The following is a 23,764-nucleotide window of genomic DNA, read 5'->3' as shown; positions in this document are numbered from 1 at the left end:
CTGAAACACAGGTTATTTACTCAGCAAAATCAGAAAAGCAATTAGTAAATTTCAACTTTGGAAACTGCAATAGAGTTTAACTGCAAGATATTCTGTTGGTTAGGTTTTCCTCCATTGTGATGGCAAAATACAGATGCCTGCAGATAATGTACATAGCTGGCTCTACAGTGTGGTCACAGGAAACAGGGCTGTCTGGGTGGGGAGCAGAGGGAAAACACCCTAACACACACAAAGGATCAGGCCTCCCCACAGGCCTGCCAGGCAGACGTAGGCAGCACGTACCACCGTCTGACAAAAACAGTCTTCAGGCAGCCCACTCGGTGGCCCATTCACCAGCCACTTACTGAATACCTGCTGTGGGCCAGGTACTGTGGCTACAGAGATGAATCCTGCCTTTAAGGAGTTACTGGGTTTATTTCAGTCTTTACTGAAAATAACTATTTTTGGCTAAAATTCTCAATATCTGATCCAGGATCAACTTTCAGCCATAAAAGAACACCACGAGAAAGGTAAAAGCAGATGTGGAAGACCTGATCGACATCTTGAGTCCACATTCAGCACCACAGGATCTGCCATGGGGACTGACTGAGGATCGGGCAAGGGTTCTAGCAAAGAGACTATCAACACAATCCTGCCTTTGGTTCTTTCCTTCTCCTGATCCCAGGTCAGCCATTTCCCAAGACCCTCTACATTACAGGTACCTTCACTACAGAGACCACTGACCATTCCATAAAATCAAATTAGCACCAGAGAGCAGAATTCCAGAACTGAAGAGAATCTGGAAACTAAATGACCAATCCCCTCATTTTTCAGATGAAGAGACAGGCCCAGAGAGGTTCTGCCTTGTCCAGGCTGGCCAGTGGTAGAGTGAGTGGGATCTAGAACACACCCAGTTACGATGGTAACCAATCTTCTGGACTGACTTTGCTCCAGAAGTGGGTCACTCAGATAATGTGACACATTTATTTCCCACCAAAAACAACTACCACCAACACAAAGTTCCCAGTAATATCTGGGGGTGAAAAATACATACTTGGGCACTGACGTTTCTGCAGAGCTTCTTGTAGATTTGATCAATTGAGATCGAGACGTGCTCAAAACACTGGCTGAAAAGGTCGTATCTCCTTTTTTTCACCTGTTCAAACTCTTGCCTACACATTCTGGCTTCCTTTCTGCTGGCCTCAAAAGCTAAGAGAAAATCAGTGTTCTTTATTTTGCAGACCACTTAGGGGCTGGCTCCTCTTATTTCAACTTTAAAGCACAGAATATTATTAATTTTTTGTTAAGATTTTGTTTGAGGGAGAGAGAGCACAAGCAGGGGGAGCGGCAGGCAGAGGGAGAAGCTAAGCAGGGAGCCCGATGTGGGACTCGATCCCAGGACCCTTGGGATCATAACCTGAGCCGAAGGCAGGTGCTTAACAGACTGAGCCACCTAGGCATCCCAAAAGCGTAGAGTATTTTAAAAACTGGATTTTGAATTTGGTTGTCTTGAGTACAGTCTACCTTTAAAATACATCAATTGTTATTAATTCCAAGAACATGGCTCTTAAAATTGATGAGCCATTTTTCTAGTAGGGCTAATTTTAAGATAATGACAAATTCTGAAAGAGTATCTAATATGACCATCCTGCTGGTATAAAAAAATATCTGTTCTAAAATAACCAATACACCTGGAGCACCTGGGTGGCTCGGTTGAGCGTCTGACTCTTGGGTTTCTGCTCAGGTTGTGATTTCAGGGTCATGAGATTGAGCCCTGCATGGGGGGGGGGGGGGCGGCGCGCACTCTCTCTCTCTCTCAAATAAATTTAAAAAAATAATAAACCGGTTTTTGAGTTAAAGCAGAACACTTTCAAAAAGGAAGCAATTAGTATTAAAAATGCACATTAATATAAAACAGAGGAAAATATATGATACAAATAAATAAAAAGCTACATAAAAATAAAGCTACAATCCAGGGGGGATTGCTGGTGTTACAGAAATCCAAGCCCGCCACACCCAGGAATATGGCCTTGCTGACAACTATAGCCCAGGCTCACCATCTGTGGACTCCTGAAACCTGTCTCTGACTGTCTTTAGGTTCTCCAGGGCTCTCAGGTTTGGGGCCGCAGTCTTCAAGAGGATGTCTTCCTGGGATGCCACCTGTTGCAGCAGGAGTCTCAGGTGGGTCTCCACTTCCTTATCAGTTTGTAGAGCCTATTATTGGGTAAAGAACAGCAATGATAGCTTGCCTTTCCAAACTGTTGAGTAATTAGGCACAGGGCCCTTCAGGATCGGGCCGCTGCTCCCTCCCTCCCTCCACAAACATGCCTTCCCTCCCTCGAACCCCTCTGAGTCTGAAATGCCAGCAGGCTGCGCTATCCCTAGCTTCTGGAGCCGGCTGTGCTCATCCACGGCTCTAGTGTTAGAGACCCTGCTCTCCTGGAACCCGCATCCCTTCCGTACTTCCTCATCTGGCTAAAAAGAATTCCTCAATTCACATACTACCTTCACTTATTCATTACAAAATACTGATTGTTTACTATGTATTAGGCATTCAGTGATGAAAACTGTTCTGGCCTGGGACGCCTGGGTGGCTCAGTCGGTTAAGCGTCTGCCTTCGGCTCAGGTCATGATCCCAGGGTCCTGGGATTGAGTCCCGCATCGGGCTCCCTGCTCTGCGGGGAGCCTGCTTCTCCCTCTGCCTCTGCTTCTCTCTCTGTCTCTCATGAATAAATAAGTAAAACCTTAAAAAAAAAAAAAAACGGTTCTGGCCTTGCCCTTAAAGATCTCACAGGGAAGTCAGACCCACACACTGGCATTGACAACAGTGCGAATACGCTCTGAACACCAACCACAGGTGCTGCGAGGCAGAGAGAAGGGACCCAACTTCGGGGGTGGGAGGGAGGGGCAGCACTGAAGCTGAAACCAGAACAGTGGATAGAGCTTGAATGAGGAGGGAAGGGCAACCTTCCAGGAAAGCGTTCTTGTCCTCCCAGGATCTTTAATTTATATATGATAAAGGTGACGTTTTAAGTCCCTGAGAAGAGAATTACTTGAAACATGTTGCGTAAATGGGCTAACTTAGGTCACTTTTTAAAAACAGATTCTTACCTTATACCATATGCCAAAATAAATTTCAGATGAATTAAATAGGTAATGAAAGCAAAACCAGGAACAGGAAGAATATTTATAAATATTTACTCAGTAATAAGGTGGGGAAGGATTTTCTAAAATGAAAGCATTAAATAGACTATAGAAGAGACAAAAGCTTTTTTCTCATTGCCTCAAAATAGCATAAATAAAATCCAAGAGCCCAATGAATCTCACAACATATATTAAGAACGTGTGAAATTAAAAGATGTGGGTATTGCTACTTGGCGTCTGCTCTCTACTCCCTCCTTTCTCACAGAGCCCATGTTTAACCATTTCTCCCTCAAGCGTCCCCTGTAGCTGGGGGTGGGGTGGGGTGGGGGTCCCTGCTTGATGAAAGGCTAGTCAGGATGGAGTCAAAACAGAAAGAAACACAGCATTGTAGTATGGCTTATAGGGGTGCCTGTGACGCAGAGCTAGAGCTGCTCAATTAAAGAGCCCTTGAAACTGCATCCCAGGTGTGTACCCTGCAGCTGTGAATGCAGGGGCCACAGCGGAACCCTGACGGGCAGAAGCCAGGACGCTGGAGCATGGTGGCTACTTCTGTCTCTTGCAGGATTTCTCAGAGACTAATAATCATTGTGCATCTTCAAGGAGACAGCCCTCCAAAAAACTGGCTGACCACAGAAGCTTTTCTTCTTTGGGAAGAAATTTCACGATACTCATGTTCTTCCGAACACACAGTGAGAAATGCTGATCTAAACATTTTTAAAAAGCCACCTACTTAAACCATTTCTTCAAAAACCATTAGGCAATCTACTTTTTTCCCCTAAACGTAGGCTCTATGGTCTAAAAAGTATTCTGTAGTATATTTAAATATTCACTATCACAGTGAGTTAGTCCTAACAGAAATCTTTGGATTACCTTCAGATCGTCTCTTAGAGAGCTGTAGTCTATCTCGATGGCTGCTTCCCTCTCATAGATGTCAACTGTCACCTGGGTATCTTCTGCTTCAGTTCCCAACTGAAACACAGATGAAGCCCTTTCTTTGTTATATGAAATGGTGATCTCATCCATCTGCCCAAGCCTTCCAGTTGATTCCCACCTCACTCCTTACTGGGGCGTCCAAGGCCATGATCTGGCAACAAGATCCCCAGGTACTTCCATGCGCACAGTATGAGTTCAGAACTAGTAATCTAGTATAGTCTCTCCCACAACAGAAGAATCTTCTACAAGAAGACCTGGCAGATCTAGGTAACATACCTTTTTTTTTTTTTTTTTAAGATTTTATTTATTTGAGGGGTGCCTGGGTGGCTCAGATGGTTAAGCATCTGCCCTCGGCTCAGGTCATGATCTCTAGGTCCTGGGATCGAGCCCCATGTCGAGCTCCCGGCTTGGCAGGGAGCCCCTGCTTCTCTCTCTCCCTCTCCCCCTGCTTGTGCTCTCTCTCTCTCTCAAATGAATAAATAAAATCTTAAAAAAAAAAAAGATTTTGAGAGAGCACACACTTTCCTTCCAGTGGAAGGAAAATCTCAGGTCCCACCTACCAATTACAGTAAGACAAGTACTCCTATAATGATTATTGTAATTATTTCTACCCAGTAATCCTTGTTCAGCCCTCTGGAGAGAGAGAATTTAGACCTCATGCCTTTTCTGTTTCAGGCTTTATGGAGAACATCTTGTATAGCATCCCCATTACATAGCCACTTCTAGATGTGCTTACAAAATTCCAATCAGGGAACTCACCACTAAAGGCCCTCCATCTTTCTGGTAGCAAGTGTTCCCTAGGAGCAGAAATCTGTCTCTGTGGCCTCTACTCCCTAACCCTGTATCCCCCTTGGGACCAGAAAGAACAAATGTGATCCTCCTCCTGTGATAGATTGTCTTCTAATGGAGGAGAATGATTGTATTCCCCGAGTCTTCTCTTCCCAGCACAACACGGTCTGGGCCTTTTTGCTATGCTGAATGCTTTACTCTTAAGAAGCATCAAGCTTTAAAAAGTGAACATAATATTCCATTTGGCCTGACCAGCACAAAGTAGAGCAGAACTATCATTTTTTCTTTTTAGATAATGATTCAGTATTAGTCCAGCTTAAAGCCTTTGATACCTGCTCTGAAATACCCCACCACGAGTATGAAATTCTTTCAAGCCAGTGAAGTCATTTGACATTCATAGGGGCATGCTGGGGGACAATTCTGAAGGTTCACTAACTGAAAGCAATAGGAACAAAGCAGCAGCATGAATACTTGACCAGTAACACTCACTTCAGTGTCAGCCATTAAAATTGCTTCCTCCTCTCTGTAACCTCTTCTAAAATTACATTGCCTTTTATAAACACGTTCTATTTCGATAGTATAATAACTATTGTTTCTTTGCTCCCATCTATTTCTGCTGTTCACAGACCCCTCCCTTCTCTCTCTGACCCAGAATTCCCTAACAGAGAGCGCAGGGGAGAGTTCTCTTTCCTCTGGTCAAAGCTAGTGGTTGTAGCTGCAGCCTTGTGGGGAAAGCCGATTTGGGAGAATAAAGCCAATATATACTGAGCCAGAAAGAGTTCTTGACGGTGTTCGAATTCCTGGACTGAGTCCAGCATGAGACCGCCCCCTCTCCCTATCCCACCCCCCTACAGCCCTATCCCTTTACTCCCTTTAAAGCCATCTGAGTTGGGTTTAGTCTCTTGTGGCCAGGAAAGGGTTTTCTCCCTTCCTTACCTCTTTCTGCAATGTGACCTCTGCTACAATTGAGAAAAAAGACAAAGACTTTTTGAGTGTAAAGTTATGAGATCTGGTCAACGTTGGCAAGAGAAGAAGTATTTTATATTTTGTAGATGCTTCACTCTGAAGAATCCAAAGGACTCAGGGCACTTCTGGGGTGGGGGATAGATGGAACAGAGTAGCTGTCTGTCTGCTGGGGCAGAGCAGAGAGGGGAGGAGGGATGTGGAAGGGAGACCCCGGGGAAGAGCTCAGAGATGACCTGAGAGGCAGGACAAACCCTTCTGTCACTGGCTGTGGATGGGCTAATGGGAAGATGCTCTTTCCGAAGTGCACAGCAGCTGCTTCCCTAACACCAGCCCCAAAGGTCACTGACGCCAACAGCTCGAATTCTCTGATTCCTCTTGGGATCTAATGTGTAGGAAAGAAACTCCAGCCCATCCTGTGACGCTAAAAGGACATGGATCAGCAAGAGACAGAACTGCACGAAATACCCAGTCCTCTGCAATGACGATCGTGGGAGGAGGAGATGCCTTCTCCACTCCTAACGGAGCTTTAGGCCCAGGGGAAGCGTCTGCAGACCTGGGACTTCACTAAGCAGCCAAAGGGCATCACATAAAGTTCCCCACGACTGCACTTATTTTGAAATCCTGAGGTAGAATACCTCCACTTCAATGATGTCATCCAGTGATCCCAACAAAAGGATTATTTCAATGTCTTGAACTTTGCAATCAAGCAGCAGATTATGCTTCTCTAGCCGTTTCTGTTCCAAAGAAGTTTGAATGATTACAACTTCTTTTTGCCATTTTCCCGCTTCCCTGTAAATACACAGATATGAAAAGTGATACTTTACTCATGTAAAGTTGCACCAAAGAAGAAAAATGAATGTGTTATAAACTCACATGGAAAAAAGATTTTTTCCTATGAGTTCTATAAATTCTAGAGTTACCTCACTGATGCTTATAATATAAACTTTAACTTTCTTGAGAAAGGCCATGAATGTAATTAGTTAATCCTAGGGAGCATTTTTTAAATAAACAATTACTTTAATCAGGCTAGCTTTGTGTCCTACGTTGTTTTAAAATCTATATAATTTTTCAAGCTGCATTTCTTCCTCAATATGAGCTCTACATTTTAGAATCTCAAAATAAGAGAAACAACCTTTTAATAAGAGAAATGTCTTACCAGTTAAGTCATTACGTATCTAATGGTCTGAACTTTTCTTTTTACTACAGCCACTATTAATATAATGCCCTCTATCTTAAATGAATGAGGGCTTGGGGGTTTTACCAGTTAAAACAATGTGGGATTTTAAAGAGGACCTAGAAATAGGACCAAAAATAAATTAAGAAGTATATGGTTTTCAAAAATACAATGATGAACAGAGATGTAGTTCTGTTTATACTAAATACAAGAGTGAAAAAAAACTCAGGAGTAAATGAACTTTAATTCCACTCGAAAATCTTAGACGAAGAACTTTCTGACTCTGTCCTGAAATGCTGAAAGTCTTTAACCAGTGAGGAAAACCATGAAATGCCAAGAGTTGACCAAACCAGAGCACATTTCATGTGATTGCTTACGGTCATGTCCAATCATACAGGAAAGCAGAGGTCACTGTGGTACAGCAGGCTGCCTGATTCCAAGTGTCTTTGTCCCCATCATGACAGAAACACAGGCTTATCACATGCCAGGTACCGTTCTAAGTGTCATATGAACAGTCCCTCATTTAATCCTTACACCTCTCCTGGGAGGAAGGCACTAGGAGTATCCCCATGTTACTATTTACTAGAGGAGGAAATGAAGGCATAGTATGTAAGCAGTAGAACTGGGGTATGCAACCACACAGACTGGCTCCAGATCTCACCCCCACCCCGCCCCGCCAGGCTTTGTCCCACAGGCGGACTAGAGAGGGGCCTGGTACAGCAGTGTCCGAGGGATTTAGGGTAAGGGACTCTTCATACATGTCCATGTTTTCTTCTGCCAAAGAGTACTATTCACTCTAAAGAACTAATCGCCTCTTTTGGTTTTCCTCCAAACGAGAACACTTGAAAGGTGTGATGTGGGACTAAAAGCACCAAGGGTACATACTCAAATAACAAAACTTCCTACAATAAATTTCAAATTGGTAATAAACGTCTTTAAAATTCTGGTTATGGTCCTTCAAACTGATACACTGAATTACCTATCAATAGCCAAAAATTTCTTCCGTTCTTCTTCCAGCTGAGCTTGGACCTTCTCAGCGTTGGCATTCTGAGTGACAAATACGTCCTTAAGTTGCTGCCGCTTTGCCATGAGTTCATCCACAATTTGCAGACAATTTTCTTCAGCCTGAATGAAGATGATTTGCACTGTAGACTCACCATTGTTTACATTAATAAGGTCAACAGATCATCTTATTGTCAAGAAACCAACCCAGTGATTCTGGGATAAACCCTTATTCTGTGTGCTGCCTGAACCTCTATCCCAGCATGTGACCCACTCTGGTTCTACACTTCTTGGAAATTACTGCCTGCCTTTGTCCTTCACTTTGGATTCGTTCCTCAGCTTGCTGCCATCTGACTTCTGTTCCCATTGTCCAGTGAAAATGTTCTTGCTGCTATGACCTCTTAATTGGTAATCTGACCCCCGCCTCCCCTCCGCCCAGAGTGGTGGGGTTTCTGGCTCTATCTTCGTAACCCATGTGACCACTCCTTCCAGAATTCCACCCTTGCCTCACTGCTCTTCATGGTCCTCTGCTCTGCCCGGGAGTCTCAACCACTCATACATGGTTTCAGTTCACTCCCATAAAGTAGCCCGGGCTCTTCCCACCATCTGCGTGCTCTTCACCTGCCAGAGATCACTGCCTAGGTATCACACAGGCAATTCAAGCTCCATGGGTCCAGAATGTTCTCCCTTTAACTTGCTCCTCTGTCCACCAGTCAATCACCCAAACTAGAACTCAGGAGTCATCAGTGGCATCCCCCCTTGCCTCCCACGCCCACTTCAACATCTAGTAATTCATGAAACTGCTGATATGACTTCCAGTATTTCCCAGATCTGCCCACCACCTTTTGGGTCACCAGGAGGACACTTCAGGAGCTCGACCTGTGTTTACTCAATGGAGGAAGTCATCATCTCAGTGATGGGGCACCTCAGCCACCTGTTCTTGGTTACCTGCTTTAGGTCATCAATGTCCTCTCTGCCTTTCTGGATGGTTTCTTTTAAAGTGTTGATCTTACTCAGTTTCTTCTTCAGCTGATTGCGACTATATTCGAGTTGAACGTTAAGACGAGTTTTTTGTTTCTCAAATTCTAATCTAGTATAACAGAGTCAAGTGTTATAAGTGGTAAAGAGTCTTTTAATTCTTTACTTTTTAGTTGTTATTATGGAAAATGTCAAGAAAATACAGAAGTAGAAGGAATACTATAAGGAGTTCAGTTCACGGTCAGTCCTGTTCCATCGATAGCTGTACTCGTGACTGCTCCACCACTGGGGTATCTGAAGCACATTTCAGACATCATATAACGTCATCTGTAAATATTTAAGTCTGTGTCTCTGCAAGTGAAGTGACCATTAACACAAAACCACAAGCTACTATAGATAAAAATGATGACAATTCCTTAATATTAGATTGCTCTCATTGCCAGATTTCCTAAGTCTCATTAAAAACTAAACTGGTTTGTTTGAATCAGAATCCATACATTGCATATAAATATATGTTTCTTCAGTCTTTTGTTATCTGTGGGCTCCCCCCCCCCCCTTTAAGTTACAATTGATGTACTTATTCTCATTTATTTGTCTGTCTTTCCAAATGGCTAGTCATCCACAAACTCCCAACTTGGGAATTGAAGAGCGTATCTTTCCTGAAGCTCCTTCCTCCTTTGCCAGCCTCACAGACTCCTCATAAAGAACTCCAAGACCAACTGTAGCTCCTCCTTCTCATCCTCTCTCCCTCACATACCCTGCTAAAGGATCATTCAATCCAGACAGATTTTCAAGCACTAACTGTTACCAGAGACTAACTGTGCTAGATACTGCTGATACAAAGACCACCACAACAGTAATGATTAAAAATAGAGTGATATTCACTGAGACGTCACTGTGTCCCAGACTGTCACTCATGCTTTTGCAAGAATTAACTCACTTCAGTTGTAGGACTCTCTGAGTGGCTAATACTACCATCCCTATTTATGAGGAAGCTGAGCAGACAAAGCACAGAGTCAAGTTTCTTGCCGAAGGCTACCCCATGAGGAAGGGATGGAGGGGGCGTGACACAGAGTCCCTGCTCTTAACAACTTTGGTTAAGTGCCTGCAGGAGGGGTTAAGAACAAACCCTTGAAGGATTTATTCCTGCTGCAGGAGGCAGACATGCAGACTATGTACGACGGAAACACTTCTTCACTTGGCTCTGGAACACCATGCCACTCTGGCTTTCCTATCCCCTCACTGGCTGCTCCTTTGATGGTTCCTGGTGATCTTACCCAGGCACATGGCTTTAAGTACAATCTGCATACAAACAATCCCAGAATTTATACCCCCAGCCAGGACCTCTCCCATGAACTCCTAACTTACACATTTAACTACCTACTCCACATCTCCAATCGGATGTCAAAGGCATCCCAGGACACATAATGGATAAGCCACTAGAAGCAGTAAGAGGTTTTAGCAAACTTATGTTACACCAATCTAAAATTTGATAGCGTTTTTCTACACCAGTAGAAGCCAATTAGAAAAACATAAAAATAAATACTCGTAAGAAAAAAAAAACTATAAAATACCTATGAAATAACTTAAGATCACATAAGATCTCTATGGAAAAAAAACTTTAAAATTCTAATAAAGGATATAGATGATCAGAATAAATGAAGAGACATACCAGGTTCTTAGGTTAGAGGACTCGATATTTTGAAGATGTTCTCCCCAAATAAATCTATAAATCTGATGCAATCTCAATCAGAATTCCAGTTGGATTTTTATGAGAAACTCAATAAACATTAATAGGCATAATTCTTTACAAAGAAAATCTATCAAAGTTCAAGTAGACTTCAGAAAAAAGAATATGACAGGAGGATAAAGAAGGGGCATTTCACAGTGATAAAGGGATAAATTCATCAAAAAGACATAATGTTCCCAAATTATGTATGGACCTAATCACAAGGCTGTAAAATAAATGAAGTAAAAACTGACAGAACTGGAAGAAGAAACTGACAGATCCAAAAGTATACTTGGAAATTTCAACACTCCTCTCAGTGTTTGCTGAACAACTAGGCAAAGGACCAGTAAGTACAGAGAGGACTTGAATGATACTAACCAACTGGATTTAACTGACACCCAAAGAACACTCCATCCAACGGCGGGTACCTAGTAAACAACACACTTCTAAACACCCCATGGGTCATTGAAAGAAATCACAAAATATTTGAAAATATTTTGAATGGAATGAAAATGAAAATACAACATACCAGAAGTAGTGGGATGCAGCTTAAGTGGTAATTACAAGGAAATATATAGTTTAAAATGCTTATATTAGAAAATAATTAACCCAAAAGAAGAAGAAAATAATAAAAGAGCAGAGATCAATAACACAGAAACAGACAAACCACAGAGAAAATCAATGAAGCCAAGAGCTGCTCTTAGAAAGGATCAATAATAAATTAATAAAATGAATACACCTCTAGCTAGGCATCAATAAGAAAAGAAAGAAGATAAATCACCAATATCAGAAACGAAAGAAAGGACATCAATATAGATCCTACAGACATTAGAAAGGATAAAAAGCAAATATTATTAATAACTTTGTTAATAAATTTGACAACATGGATGAAGTACATAAATTCCTTGGAAGACACAAACTACCAAAACTAACTCAAGAACAAAGATATCCTGGAGAGTCCTATATTTATTAAGAGAACTGAATCAATGTCCTCTCTGCCTTTCTGGATGGCAGAAAACCTTCCCACAAAGAAAGGTGGGTGGCCCCAGTGGCTTCACTGGCAAATTTTACCAAACTTTTTTGAGAGACGTAATATAATTCTACAAAAACCCTTCCAGAAAACATAAAAGGAGACAATTCTTGAATCATTTTGTGGGTCTGGCATTACCCTGATACAAAAATGTGATAAAGGTATTGCAAGAAAAGAAAACTATATATCAGTACACTCATGAATGTAGATGCAAAAATCCTTAATGAAATTTTAGCAAATGAAATCCAAAAATATGTGAAAAGGATAATACAATATTACTGAGTGGGGTTTATCCTGGGTATGTAAAGTTGGTTTAACATAATCAGTATATCATATTAATAAACAACAAAAAACCCCAACCATGCAATCACTCAAAAAAAAAAAAATGGCAGAAAAAGTATTTGACAGAATTCAATATTCATTTATAAAAAATTTCAGCAAACTAGAAATAAAAAGGAACTATCTCAACCTGCTAAAGGGCACCCTAAAGTTAAAACCATACTTAACTGTGAAAGACTGAGTGCTGTGCCCCTAAGACTGGGAATAAGGCAGGATGTCTGCTCTTACCACGTTTATTTATTCAACATTGTACTGGAGGTCCTAGTTGTGCAATAAGACAAGAAAAGAAATAAAAGGTGCACTAATTGGAAAAGAAGAAATAAACTTTTTTTCACTGAAATACAATCATCTATGTAAAAAATCCTAAGGAATCTAAAAAAAAGAGCTCCTAGAACTAATAAGTGCAGCATAATTGAAGGATACAAGGTCAGTTTATAAAAACCATCTTGGGTGCCTTGGTGGCTCAGTTGGTTAAGCATCTGCCTTTGCTCAGGTCATGATCTCAGGGTCCTGGAATGGAGTCCCGCATCAGGCTCCCTGCTCAGCGGGAGCCTGCTTCTCCCTCTCCCTCTGCCTGCTGCTCCCCCTGCTTGTGCTCTCTCTCTACCAAATAAATAAATAAAATCTTAAAAAAATAAAAATAAAAACCAATTATTTAGGGGCTCCTGGGTGGCTCAGTTGGTTGAGCACTGAAACTCTTGATTTCAGTTCAGATCATAATCTCAGGGTTGTGAGATTGAGCCCTGTGTCATGCTCTACACTCAGTGTGGAGTCTGCTTGAGATTCTCTCCCTCTGCCTCTCACCCCATTCTCTCTAAATAAATAAATAAATCTTAAAAAAAACCAGACCAATCTTATTTCAATATACTACCAACAATCTATTTGAAATTGATAATTAAAAACAATTCTATTTATAATAGCATAAAGATATAAGGTACTTAGAATAAACCGAACAAAATATAAGACCTGTACACTGAACACTAAGAAATACTAATGAGAGAAATTAAGGAAGATCTACATAAGGAAGATCTACATAAGACAGACACCATGTTCGTGCATTAGTATTGTTTAAATGTCAATTCTTCCCAAATTGATTTATATATTCAACACAATCCCAATCAAAATCCCAGCAGACTTTTAAGCAATTGAAAAGCTGATCCTAAAATGTACATGGAAATGCAAAGGACATAGAATAGGCAGGGGCGGGGCGCCTGGGTGGCTCAGTCGTTAAGCGTCTACCTTGGGCTCAGGTCACGATCCCAGGATCCTGGGATCGAGCCCCGCATAGGGCTCCCTGCTCCGCGGGAAGCCTGCTTCTCCTTCTCCCACTCCCCCTGCTTGTGTTCCCTCTCTTGCTGTGTTTCTGTCAAATAAATAAATAAAATCTTAAAAAAAAAAAAAAAAAAGAATAGACAGGGGCTTGACCTTCCTTGTCCACTGTTGTAGTCTCAGTGCCTAGAAGGGTGCCTGGCTCATGGGAGGCTTACAGTAAATAGGTGCTGAATGAATGAATGGACCATGAGAGAATTAGAATAAAATTAAAGGAAATGGGCCAAAATAGTGATAGTTTTTATTTCTGGGCAATGGGATAATGACTGATTTTTTTAAAAAAGTTTTCTCTATGTTCTCCAAGAGGCACATACTACCTTTTGTATTTAAAAATTATACTTGATTATAAACCCACAGCTGGGGCTCCTAAGTGGCTCAGTCAGATAAGCATCCAACTCTTGATTTTAGCTCAGGTCATGATCTCAGGATCGTGAAATCAAGCCCCACATCAGGGTCCATGCTGGGCATGAAGCCTGCTTGAGATTTTCTGTCTCCCTCTCCCTCTGCTCCTGCACGCCCGCCCCCTTCTCTCAATAAATAAAAAGAAAAACCCACAGCTAAGATTATATTCAATGGAGGAAAACTGAGAGCTTTTCCTCTAAGGTCAGGAATAAATAAGCATGTCTACTCTCACCACTTTTATTCAACGTGGTACTGGAAGTCCTAGCTACAGCAATCAGACAAGAAAAAGACATTAAAAAAAAAGAAAAAGACATAAAATGCATCTAAATTGGTAATGAAGAAGTAAAACTTTCACTATTTGCAGACGACATGATACTATATGTCAGAAACCCTGAAGACTCTACCAAAAAACTACTAAAACTGATAAATGAATTCAGTAAAGGTCTCAGGATACAAAATCAATCTACAGAAATCCACTGCATTTCTATACACTAATAATGAAGCAGCAGAAAGAGAAATTAAGAAAACAATCCCATTTATAATTACACCAAAAATATAAAATACCTAGGAATAAGCTTAACCAAAAAGGTGAAGGACCTGTACTCTGGAAATTATAAAACACTGTTGAAAGAAACTGAAGACAGCACAAAGAAATGGAAAGACATTCCATGCTCATGGATTGGAAGAATAAATACTGTCAAGTCTATACTACCCAAAGCAATCTACAGATTTAATGCAATCCTATCAAAATTCCAATAGCATCTTCCACAGAACTAGAACAAATAATCCTAAAATTTGTATGGAACCACAAAAGACCCCTAAAAGGCAAAGCAACCTTGAAAAAGCAAAAGAAAACTGGAGGTATCACGATTCCAGATTTCAAGTTATACTACAGAGCTGTAGTAATTAAAACAGTATGGTACTGGCACAAAATAGACACACAGATCAAAAGAACAGGACAGAAAGCCCAGAAATAAACCCACAATTATATGGTCAATTAATCTTTAACAAAGAATATGCAATGGTATTGGGAAAACTGGACCACTTCGTTTATACTCTATACAAAGAAGAAACTCAAAGTGAATTAAGGACCTAAATGTGAGACCTGAAACCATAAAAATCCTAGAATAGAGCTCAGGCAGTAATGTCTCTGACACTGGTCATATCAACTTTTTTCTAGATAGGTCCCCTGAGGCAAGGGAAACAAGAGCAAAAATAAAGTATTAGGACTGCATCAAAATAAAAACCTTCTGCACAGCAAAGGAAACAATCAACAAAACTAAAAGACAACCTACTAGATGGGAGAAGATATTTGTAAATAACATATCCAGTAAAGAGTAGGATCTAAAATATATAAAGAACTTATACAACTCAACACCCCAAAATAAAATAATCCAATTAAAAATGGGCAGGGGCAGCTGGGTGGCTCAGTCAGTCAAGCATCAGCTCAAGTCATGATCTCAGGGTCCTGGGATTGAGCCCTGCGTCAGGCTCTGTGCTCAGCAGGGAGTCTGCTTCTCCCTTTCCCTCTGCCCTGCCCCCCCCCCCCCCCCCCCGCTCATGCTCTCTCTCTCAGATAAATATATAAAAAATCTTAAAAAAATAAAATAAAAACTGGGCAGAAGACATGAACAGACATTTCTCCAAAGAAGACATACAGATGGCTAACAGACACATGAAAAAATGCTCAGCATCACTCATCATCAGGAAAATACAAATCACAGTGAGATATTACCTCACACCTGTCAGAATGGCTAAAATCAAAACACAAGAAACAAGAGGTGTTGGCGAGGATGTGGGGAAGGGGGAGCCCTCATGCACTTTTGGTGGGAATGCAAACTGGTGCAGCCACTGTGGAAAACAGTATGGAGCTTCCTCAAAAAGTTAAAAATAGAACTACCCTATAATCCAGTAATCACACTACTGGGTATTTACACAAAGAATATGAAAACATTAATTCAAAGGGATAGATGCACCCCTATGTTTACAGCAGCATTATCAACAATAGCCAAATTATGGAAGCAGCCCACATGTCCATCGATTGATGAATGGATAAAGAAGATGTGGTATATATATACAATGGAATATTATTCAGCAACAAAAAAGAATGAAATCTTGCCATTTGCATGGATAGAGCTAGAGAGTATTATGCTAAGTGAAGTCAGTCAGAGAAAGACAAATACCGTATGATTTCACTCCTCTGTGGAATTTAAGAAACAAAACAAATGAACAAAGGAAAAAAAAAAAAGAGAGACAAACCAAAAAACAGACTCTTAACTATAGAGAACAAATAGTTATGAGAGGGGAGGTGGGTGGGGGGATGCGTGAAATAGGTAAAGGGGATTAAGAGTATAGTTATCTCGATGAGCACTGTGTAACATATGGAACTACTGAATCACTATATTGTACACCTGAAATTAATATAACACTGTATGTTAACTATATTGGAAATAAAAAGTAAAAACATAAGAATAAAAATTATATTTGATTTTTGTATCTAAATGAAAGATGTTAACTAAACTTCTGCAGTAATCATTTTACAATACACATAATTCAAATCATTATGCTGTACACCTTCACAGTGATGTATGTCAATTATACCTCAATAAAACTGAAAAAAAGAGAAGTGCCTAATACAAAATAAACCAATCATCTAGATAAGTACAGTAAAGTCTAGATCTTAAATAATCTGCAGTCATAAATGCTTTGTTTCCTATTTCTGCATGACTTTTACTGCTTTTAAATATAAAATGACTATATCTTGGGCAAAGGGACTGTCCTTTGACCTACAATACAACCTTGTCATCATCACTATTGTACCCTTCAATTCAGAATTTATAGTCATAATTCCAATGCAATTATATTCAAATAAATAATACATGGATATGGTACAAAGTTAAAAAGATGTAAGAATACAAAAAAGTAAAATATCTCTATCCCTCCCTCTCAGTCTCCTCAGAGGCAACCACTCTTAACGATCTCTAAACACATACATGTACATATATTTTTCCCCAGAATGTCGTTTGTCTTGATTTTCTTCATGGTGCTGTTGCCATGCAAAACACGTTATTTCATACATTTGCATTTTTTCTTTTCTTTTGTGGCTTCCAGGATTTATGTCATACTGAAAGACCTTCTCTGATCTGAGATTATTTTTAAAAATTCTCTTATGACTTATTCTAGTATTCTTATGCCTTCATTTTATTTATTGAAATCTTCGATTCAGCTGGCATTAATCTAAGAAATGAGACAGGGATCCAAGTAGGTTTTTTTCCAGGTTGCAAACACATGTATTCCCAACATGATTTACTGAAGAGTATATTTTTTTTCCAGATATGAAATGCCAGCTTTATATTAAATCAAATTTCCCTTATAGATCTGAGTATATTTCTGTACTCCACTTGTGAGCAAGCACCTCAAGATTTTAATTAATCCAACTTTATACATGTTTTAAAATCTGGGACTTCTAGTCCATTCTCATTACCTTTTCCAGATTTTTCTTAGCTAGTTCTGAATGTGAACTTTAGAATCAGCTTATCTAGTTAAAAAAATCCTTGTCCATACATGTACTGAGATGATATGTAAATTAGAGATTAAATTAGGGAGAACGAACTTCTTTATAATGTTCAATCTTCCTATGAAAAAACTAGTATGCCTTTTCTTTTTATTCAAGATTATTCTCTGTCTTGTTTAAAATATTATAAAAAAATTTTTTTATTATGTAAACTCTATCCCCAATGTGGGGCTCGAACTCACAACCCCAAGATCAAGCATCGCATGCTTCACCAACTGAGCGAGCCAGGCGCCCCTGAAAGTTTCTTTATATACTTTCACATTTAGTAAGTTTATTCCTAAATACTAAGTATTTTACCTTTTTCATCTCTTAATAATTGAGATATTTTCTTCCTACAAATTATCTTCCTGGTAGTTTCTATATAGAAAGTCTAAAAATTTTTAAATTAACTTTTATATTAATTTTTAATTTAAAGTTTTCATATTAATGTTTATATCCAGCCATATTACTGAAGTCTTTTGTTTCTAACAGTTTTCTAGGAATTTCAGTTTCTAATTTGTTTTCTAGGAATTTCTAGATATATACCATATAACCCACAAATAGTGGAAGTTTTATTCCCTCCTTTGCAAATGTTTATACCTTATTTATATTTATTGTCTAACTCAATGGACTAGGATTTCCAGAAGAGCGTTAGGTAATGGTGGTGATACCAAATATTCTTCTCATTTCTAACTTCACTAGGAACACTTCTAGTGCTACTCCATGAAAACATGATGCTGACTTAGAATAAGGTGTATTTTATCTGAAACTAATGATGTACTATATGTTGACTAAATGAATTTAAATAAAAAAATTTAAAAAAAGAATAGAGTGTCTTTTCTCATGTAACAGATAGTTACTCACATTTTAGGATTTTTAAATCAAGAATGGATGCTGAATTCTGTCAAGTGCCTTCTTCGTCTTATTTTTCTTCTTTGATCATTAATATGGCAAATTACAGCAATAATTCCTGATACTGAACCACCCTTTTATTTCTCGAATGAAGTCTACACTAGATAATGGTGTATTCTTTTGCTGTGTTGTTTTACTGCTTGTTTCTAGGGAACCTTATTTTATTTGGTTATTTATAGGTAAGAATGATTTAGAGTTTCTTATGGTATCTGTACATACCTTTTTTTTAAAATTTTTGCATCAATATTATTAAATATTGTGTTCATTTCACAAAAAGATGTTTCTTCCTCTTCTATACTATGAAGCAGTTTAAATATTGAACATTTGTTTAAATGTTAAATGTTGAAGTTACTTGTGCCTTTAAAGTTTACTGGGATGATTCATTTCTGAAACCACATGTGCCTGGTGAATCTGGGGAAGAGAATGCTCGGTAGTTTTTTTCCTATGGCAGCTGGCCTCCTTACATTTTTCTATCTTGGGAGCATGTTATTTCTTGAAGATTATCAATTTTATCCACATACATGGATATTTACAGAGAAATAATTAAATTATTGTCTTACTATTTTTTAAGAACTGCTATGTGTGTAGTTATGTCCCCATTCTCTTATTTTGTATATTTATGCTTTTTCTCTTTAAAAATTATGGAATAAAAGAATTGTATCTCTTTATAATGTATAATGAATAATTACTAGCTATTTCTTGATGAAATGAAATAAAGGCACAATTCCCTTAAATTAAGAAATAATAGTTACAGGGGAGCCTGAATGGCTCAGTTGGTTAACCATCCAACTCTTCTTGGTTTTGGCTCAGGTCATGATCTCGTATCATGAGATCAAGCACTGCATTGGGCTCTGCACTCAGCAGGGAGTCTGCCTGAAGATTCTCTCCCTCTGTCCTTCCCTCCCCACTCTCTCTCTAAAATGGATAAATAAATCTCTAAAAAAATGATATAACAGTTACATTTATGTATGTGTAAGTTGCTTACTAACATCTTCTAATAAAAATACCTTTTCTGATCAATTTCTTGTTGCTGTTTAACATGTTTCTTCTCAAATTCACGAATATTTTCCACACCAATTTCTTCACAGAAGTGTTGGAAAATCTCATCTTCTACCTTTTAAATTATTTCAAAACAACTGGTTTAATAATTAATTTTAAGAAAGTATACGGACAATACTTTAACCTAAATTTTTCCCACCAAGAATTTCCTATATTAGGCCAAAAACTAATCGAAAAGCATTATCATACTCTGAGGAACCAGTGTTGTTTTTTTTTTTCTTTAACTCCTCAAACTATATCCTCTGTTTTCAAATTTCTTACTCTAAAAAATAAATAAGAAAGCTCATAATTGGCCTTATTAACACTTTTGGTTTATGAAGTGTTAGAAACAAAGTTAGAACTATTTCCTTTACATTAGCCACACCATAATACAACATTCTACATAAATAAATAAAATATTCTTTAGATATGAGTGATACTATATAGACTCTCAGGCAGTAGAAGCCAAAAGGACTGGGCATAGAATTAAGACTCAGACAGATTTGGAAGAACTAGAATGAGCCAAATCCAACAAAACAACATTTAACCTCAATAGTTTTAAGGCCCTGCATTTATATACAATTTTAGGAAAAGAGAGACCTGTTTTAAACAGCAGGACATGTTAAAAACTTTCAGATTTTAGTTGAGTATAAATTAAAGATGAATGGGATATGACTGATGCAGTGGCAAGTTACAATTTACATAACTAGATAATAAAAACTATGGCAAGTTATAGTTCTATGTGTTGAGTCCCACGGTACTCTGTACAGGTCAGACAGTATTTTGACATTAAACCTTGTTCTGGGCATTGACAAACAACAGAGCACCCAGAGGATGGTTGCCAGAGCTGGTCTTAAATCCATGATTAGAGCGTCAGGGGTACTCAGCCCGGAAAAGAGCTAATTAAGGAGCAACGGAGGTGTTGTTTCAAATCCTGTGACACAAGGCAGAACTAAAGCAATGGGTGGAAGTTATTAAGTGATGGTAGGACAGACAACTTTCTGAGGATTAGAGAGGATCAACAGCAGAATGCATTAAGCCAGAAAGTTCCTGTCACGTTATAAGCAGAGGCTCGATGACCAAATCTTTGTTGCCTCAGAGCCAAGCACTGTGCCTGGTATATATAATAAATGTTCAAGAAGTAATTACTGAGGGAATGAGTAACTTTTTAAAAAGATAATCTGAAAGAAAGGTTCTTTCTGGTGTTAAGGTCAGTGGGAGAAGAAAGAAGCTGTAATTTTTACAATGGGCAAGGAGATGCTGGAGAGCAGAAGAGAGTAACTATGCACTGGTCATTATCTCTTGAGAGGGCCAACAGTAGTTCTCCAAAGACACAAACAAACTCATTTGGCAAACCAATAAAACTAAGCACTTATCAAACTGCTTTAGCATATATTCCAGAAGCCCTATATCGGGTATCTGGTCTAGAACTATATTTTACATGTCAATCAGTAACAAATACACCATTCATGACCTTATCTATCTTTTCTTGAAATTCTTCAATTCTTTGTTGCCGTTCTTTGATTCCTTCACTCAACACAGTACACTGAGACTCAATATTTAGTAGTTCACTTTGTAGCTGAGATTGTTCCTAATTACAAAAGAGAAAGATTTCTTTTTAACATAGCTATTTTACCTTTATACAGTGAAGCAAACATATGTGAAGGTATCTTTTAGAATAAAAAGGGAATCCCACGGGCACCTGGGTGGTTCAGATGGTTAAGCGTCTGCCTTCGGCTCAGGTCATGATCCCAGGGTCCTGGGACTGAGCCCCACATGGGGCTCCCTGCTCAGCGGGGAGTCTGCTTCTCCCTCTTCCTCTGCTGCTCCCCTCTGTCTCCCCTCCACTTGTGCTCTCTCTCTTTCAAATGAATAAATAAAATATTTTTTTAAAAAAAGGGGCATCCCTGAGATAAGGTAAATGGAGGCACGGCTGTATGTCAAGATTAACAACCATAAAAATAAACTAAAATATAATCTCAATCATGGGGTAAAGTGTAAAAATTACACGATGCTACATAAATGTAATTCCTGGAATTCTCTGTCCTGGTTCTCGTCTCCACCAAGTTTTCTGTAAGCCCATATTACCCGGTAAAAAGCAGCAAGGTGCTTCTTTTTAATCATCTCTAGTTCACTTTGCGAATATTTGAGTCGTGTATGAGTTCCTTGTATTAGAGTCTGTATTTGTTTCAAATCTGCTTCCTTGCGAAGTATCTTCATTAAATCCTAAAAAGGGAGAGAAACAGAACATTTTACAACAGAAAGGCACTTTCACATGTCATAAGTCACCCACACCCCGTCTTCCCCCTTCTGATAAGAGACTGGCAATTAAGTGCACAAGCCATCTGGAGGGACCACAATGCCCTATAACACCCTCAAAGACTAACACACTTCCTAGGAAGAAACAGGAGTGAAAAATGAGGAATGCGAAGTGTGTGTTCCACCCAAGGCACACAAGTGACTTAAATGGGATCAGCCTTGCTTTTAGTACATTCTCTTCCTCCTTCACCCACCCCATTACTCAACCAAATTAACACCCTAGTGTAGGTATGTTGTTCTGTATTTTTACTCCTAGTCTTTACATGAATACATGTGTACCCAGTTACTTATACTGTTTTCCATAGCTGCTATTTTATGTTCCTGATGTGTTTTTTCAATGGTGGGTCACTCAACTAACAGAAGCTTTAAAACAAATGTGGGTTTATGATTCTCACACAAAAGCTGTCTAGGGTAATGCAGTTCCTCAACAATGGCATATAACTTTTAGCTTCTTAGAACAGTGGCCTCATCCTCATGCTTGCTGTCTCTTTACAAGATGGCTGCTGCATCTCCAGGCCTCCTGACTGCATTCCAGTAAGGAAGAAGAAAATGCAGGAGATGAAACCAACACTTTCATTTATAGCTCTAAAACTGTCACATGGCCACTGGTAGCTACAATGAAACTTGGGAAATCTAGTTGTTTTGTTTTTTTATGATTCTTTAATAGAGCCCAGAAAGAAAGGAAGACGTTGTGGATAGGGACTGGGCCAGCAGACTACACCACTGCCTGCCACTGCCTAACTTTTCAAATATCCCACTTCTTTTTGGTCAATCTTTATTTATATATTTATTTTTATATATTTATTTTTAATTATATATTTTTGAAGATCTTCCATTTCTCTCAGGTTTTCAATTTTTTTATTATATAGTTATTTGCTCATAAGATTCTCTTTAAATTATTTTAATCTTTTCGTTCTCAGTCTATTTTTGCTTCTAATTTTTCCTCCCTTTATTAGAGTTGCAAAGAATTTATTATTATTAGTCTTTCAAAAGAACAGCTTTTAGATTCACTGGTCCCTTTTCTCTTTTGTTCTCTAAATTCAGCTTTAAAAATTCCATTAGGGCGCCTGGGTGGCTCAGTTGGTTAAGCGACTGGGTCCTGGGATTAAGTCCCACATCAGGCTTCACCTGCTCGGCGGGGAGCCTGCTTCTTCCTCTGCCTGCTGTTCCCCCTGCTTGTGTGCTCTCTGTCATATAAATAAAATCTTTAAAAAAAATTCCATTACGAGTTCTTGTTTATTTTGTGGTTGTTGTTCTAGTTTCTTAAAGTAATAAATGTCCCTATATCTCATCTTTCTTCTTTAAAAATGGAGGTATTTCCTCTTGATGTAGCTTATATGTGTCTCAAAGACTTCCCATTTACCACTTTCGAGACATTTTGTAATTTGCCTTTTGATTACTTCTTTGATCCCCAAACTACCTAAAAGTGCATTTCTTAATTTCTATGCAAACAAAAATTTTTTAGTCACTACTTCTAACTTCATTAAATTATAATCAAGATGACCTTTTAAAAAGCTACTGAGGTTTGCATTATGGACAAGCATGTAATTAGTTTTTTAAAGTGTTTCATGGATATTCTAAATAATATCTCACATTTACTGAGCACTTACCAGTGTTCTATCAAGTTTACATTTTTTAACCTACTTAACCCTTTCAACAGTGCTGTGAAAGATGTGCTATTGTTATCCCCACTCTCAGTTCAGGGTCCAGGAAGGAGGCTGACTACAAAGAAACCAGGGTATGATGGAAATATTCTGTGATTGTGGGGGCAATTACATGACTACATACATTTGTCCAAACTTACTGAATCACCCACTTAAAATGGGTGGCGGTTATTGTATATAAATTATACCTCAATCAACCCAACAAAAGTCAAACAATGTATTTACAACATATATGACTAAGAACTAATTTACTCATTATACAAATAATTCTTAGAGTAGGTAATAAAATAATAAGCAACCTAATAGAAAAATGTGCATAGGAGATAAATAAGGAGTTTGAAGAAAAAATTACAAAGAACCAATAAAACAAGCAGAAATGCTCAATCTCAGGTATAATTTAAGAAATGCATACTCAAACAATTGGGTCATATATATATATTTTTACCAACCAGATTGGCAAAGATGGAAATATCTGCTAATATTT

At 38.8% G+C, this 23,764-nt stretch overlaps 2 protein-coding genes across 17 annotated transcripts in view; one reads left to right on the top strand and one right to left on the bottom strand.

Annotated features, from left to right (window-relative positions):
• Positions 1–9,435, top strand: part of FAM118A (family with sequence similarity 118 member A) — a 43,129-nt gene extending 33,694 nt beyond the window's left edge. For 12 of the 16 annotated variants that reach the window (XR_006790529.3, XR_006790537.3, XR_010411275.1 and 9 more), the window contains 2 exons: positions 473–664; positions 2,077–3,858. Coding sequence is in view for 1 of the 16 variants with exons in the window: in XM_064590492.1 (XP_064446562.1) it covers positions 473–513 (41 nt within the window). In the remaining 15 variants the exon portion in view is untranslated. Of the gene's footprint in view, positions 1–472; positions 3,859–6,113; positions 6,841–8,002 lie in introns of those variants that run through there. The other 4 variants (XR_010411273.1, XR_010411272.1, XR_010411271.1 and 1 more) reach the window with 4 other exon arrangements.
• The window catches only part of SMC1B (structural maintenance of chromosomes 1B), a 67,366-nt gene that overhangs the window by 5,917 nt on the left and 37,685 nt on the right, over positions 1–23,764 (bottom strand). The window contains exons 13-21 of the mRNA XM_045872346.3: positions 21,386–21,523; positions 20,772–20,888; positions 19,267–19,373; positions 8,936–9,077; positions 7,965–8,110; positions 6,447–6,600; positions 3,994–4,092; positions 2,037–2,193; positions 1,034–1,188 (exon numbers count right to left, since the gene is read on the bottom strand). Coding sequence (XP_045728302.1) covers positions 1,034–1,188; positions 2,037–2,193; positions 3,994–4,092; positions 6,447–6,600; positions 7,965–8,110; positions 8,936–9,077; positions 19,267–19,373; positions 20,772–20,888; positions 21,386–21,523 — 1,215 coding nt within the window. The remainder of the gene's footprint in view (positions 1–1,033; positions 1,189–2,036; positions 2,194–3,993; positions 4,093–6,446; positions 6,601–7,964; positions 8,111–8,935; positions 9,078–19,266; positions 19,374–20,771; positions 20,889–21,385; positions 21,524–23,764) is intronic.

This window comes from Mirounga angustirostris, unplaced genomic scaffold (genome assembly GCF_029215605.1).
Source record: "Mirounga angustirostris isolate CCGP_5_RB_7025 unplaced genomic scaffold, mMirAng1.0.hap1 SCAF_5, whole genome shotgun sequence".
NCBI classification, from domain to species: Eukaryota; Metazoa; Chordata; class Mammalia; order Carnivora; family Phocidae; genus Mirounga; species Mirounga angustirostris.
Note: the sequence above shows the minus strand (reverse complement) of the source record. Positions and strands in the feature narration are given on the sequence as shown.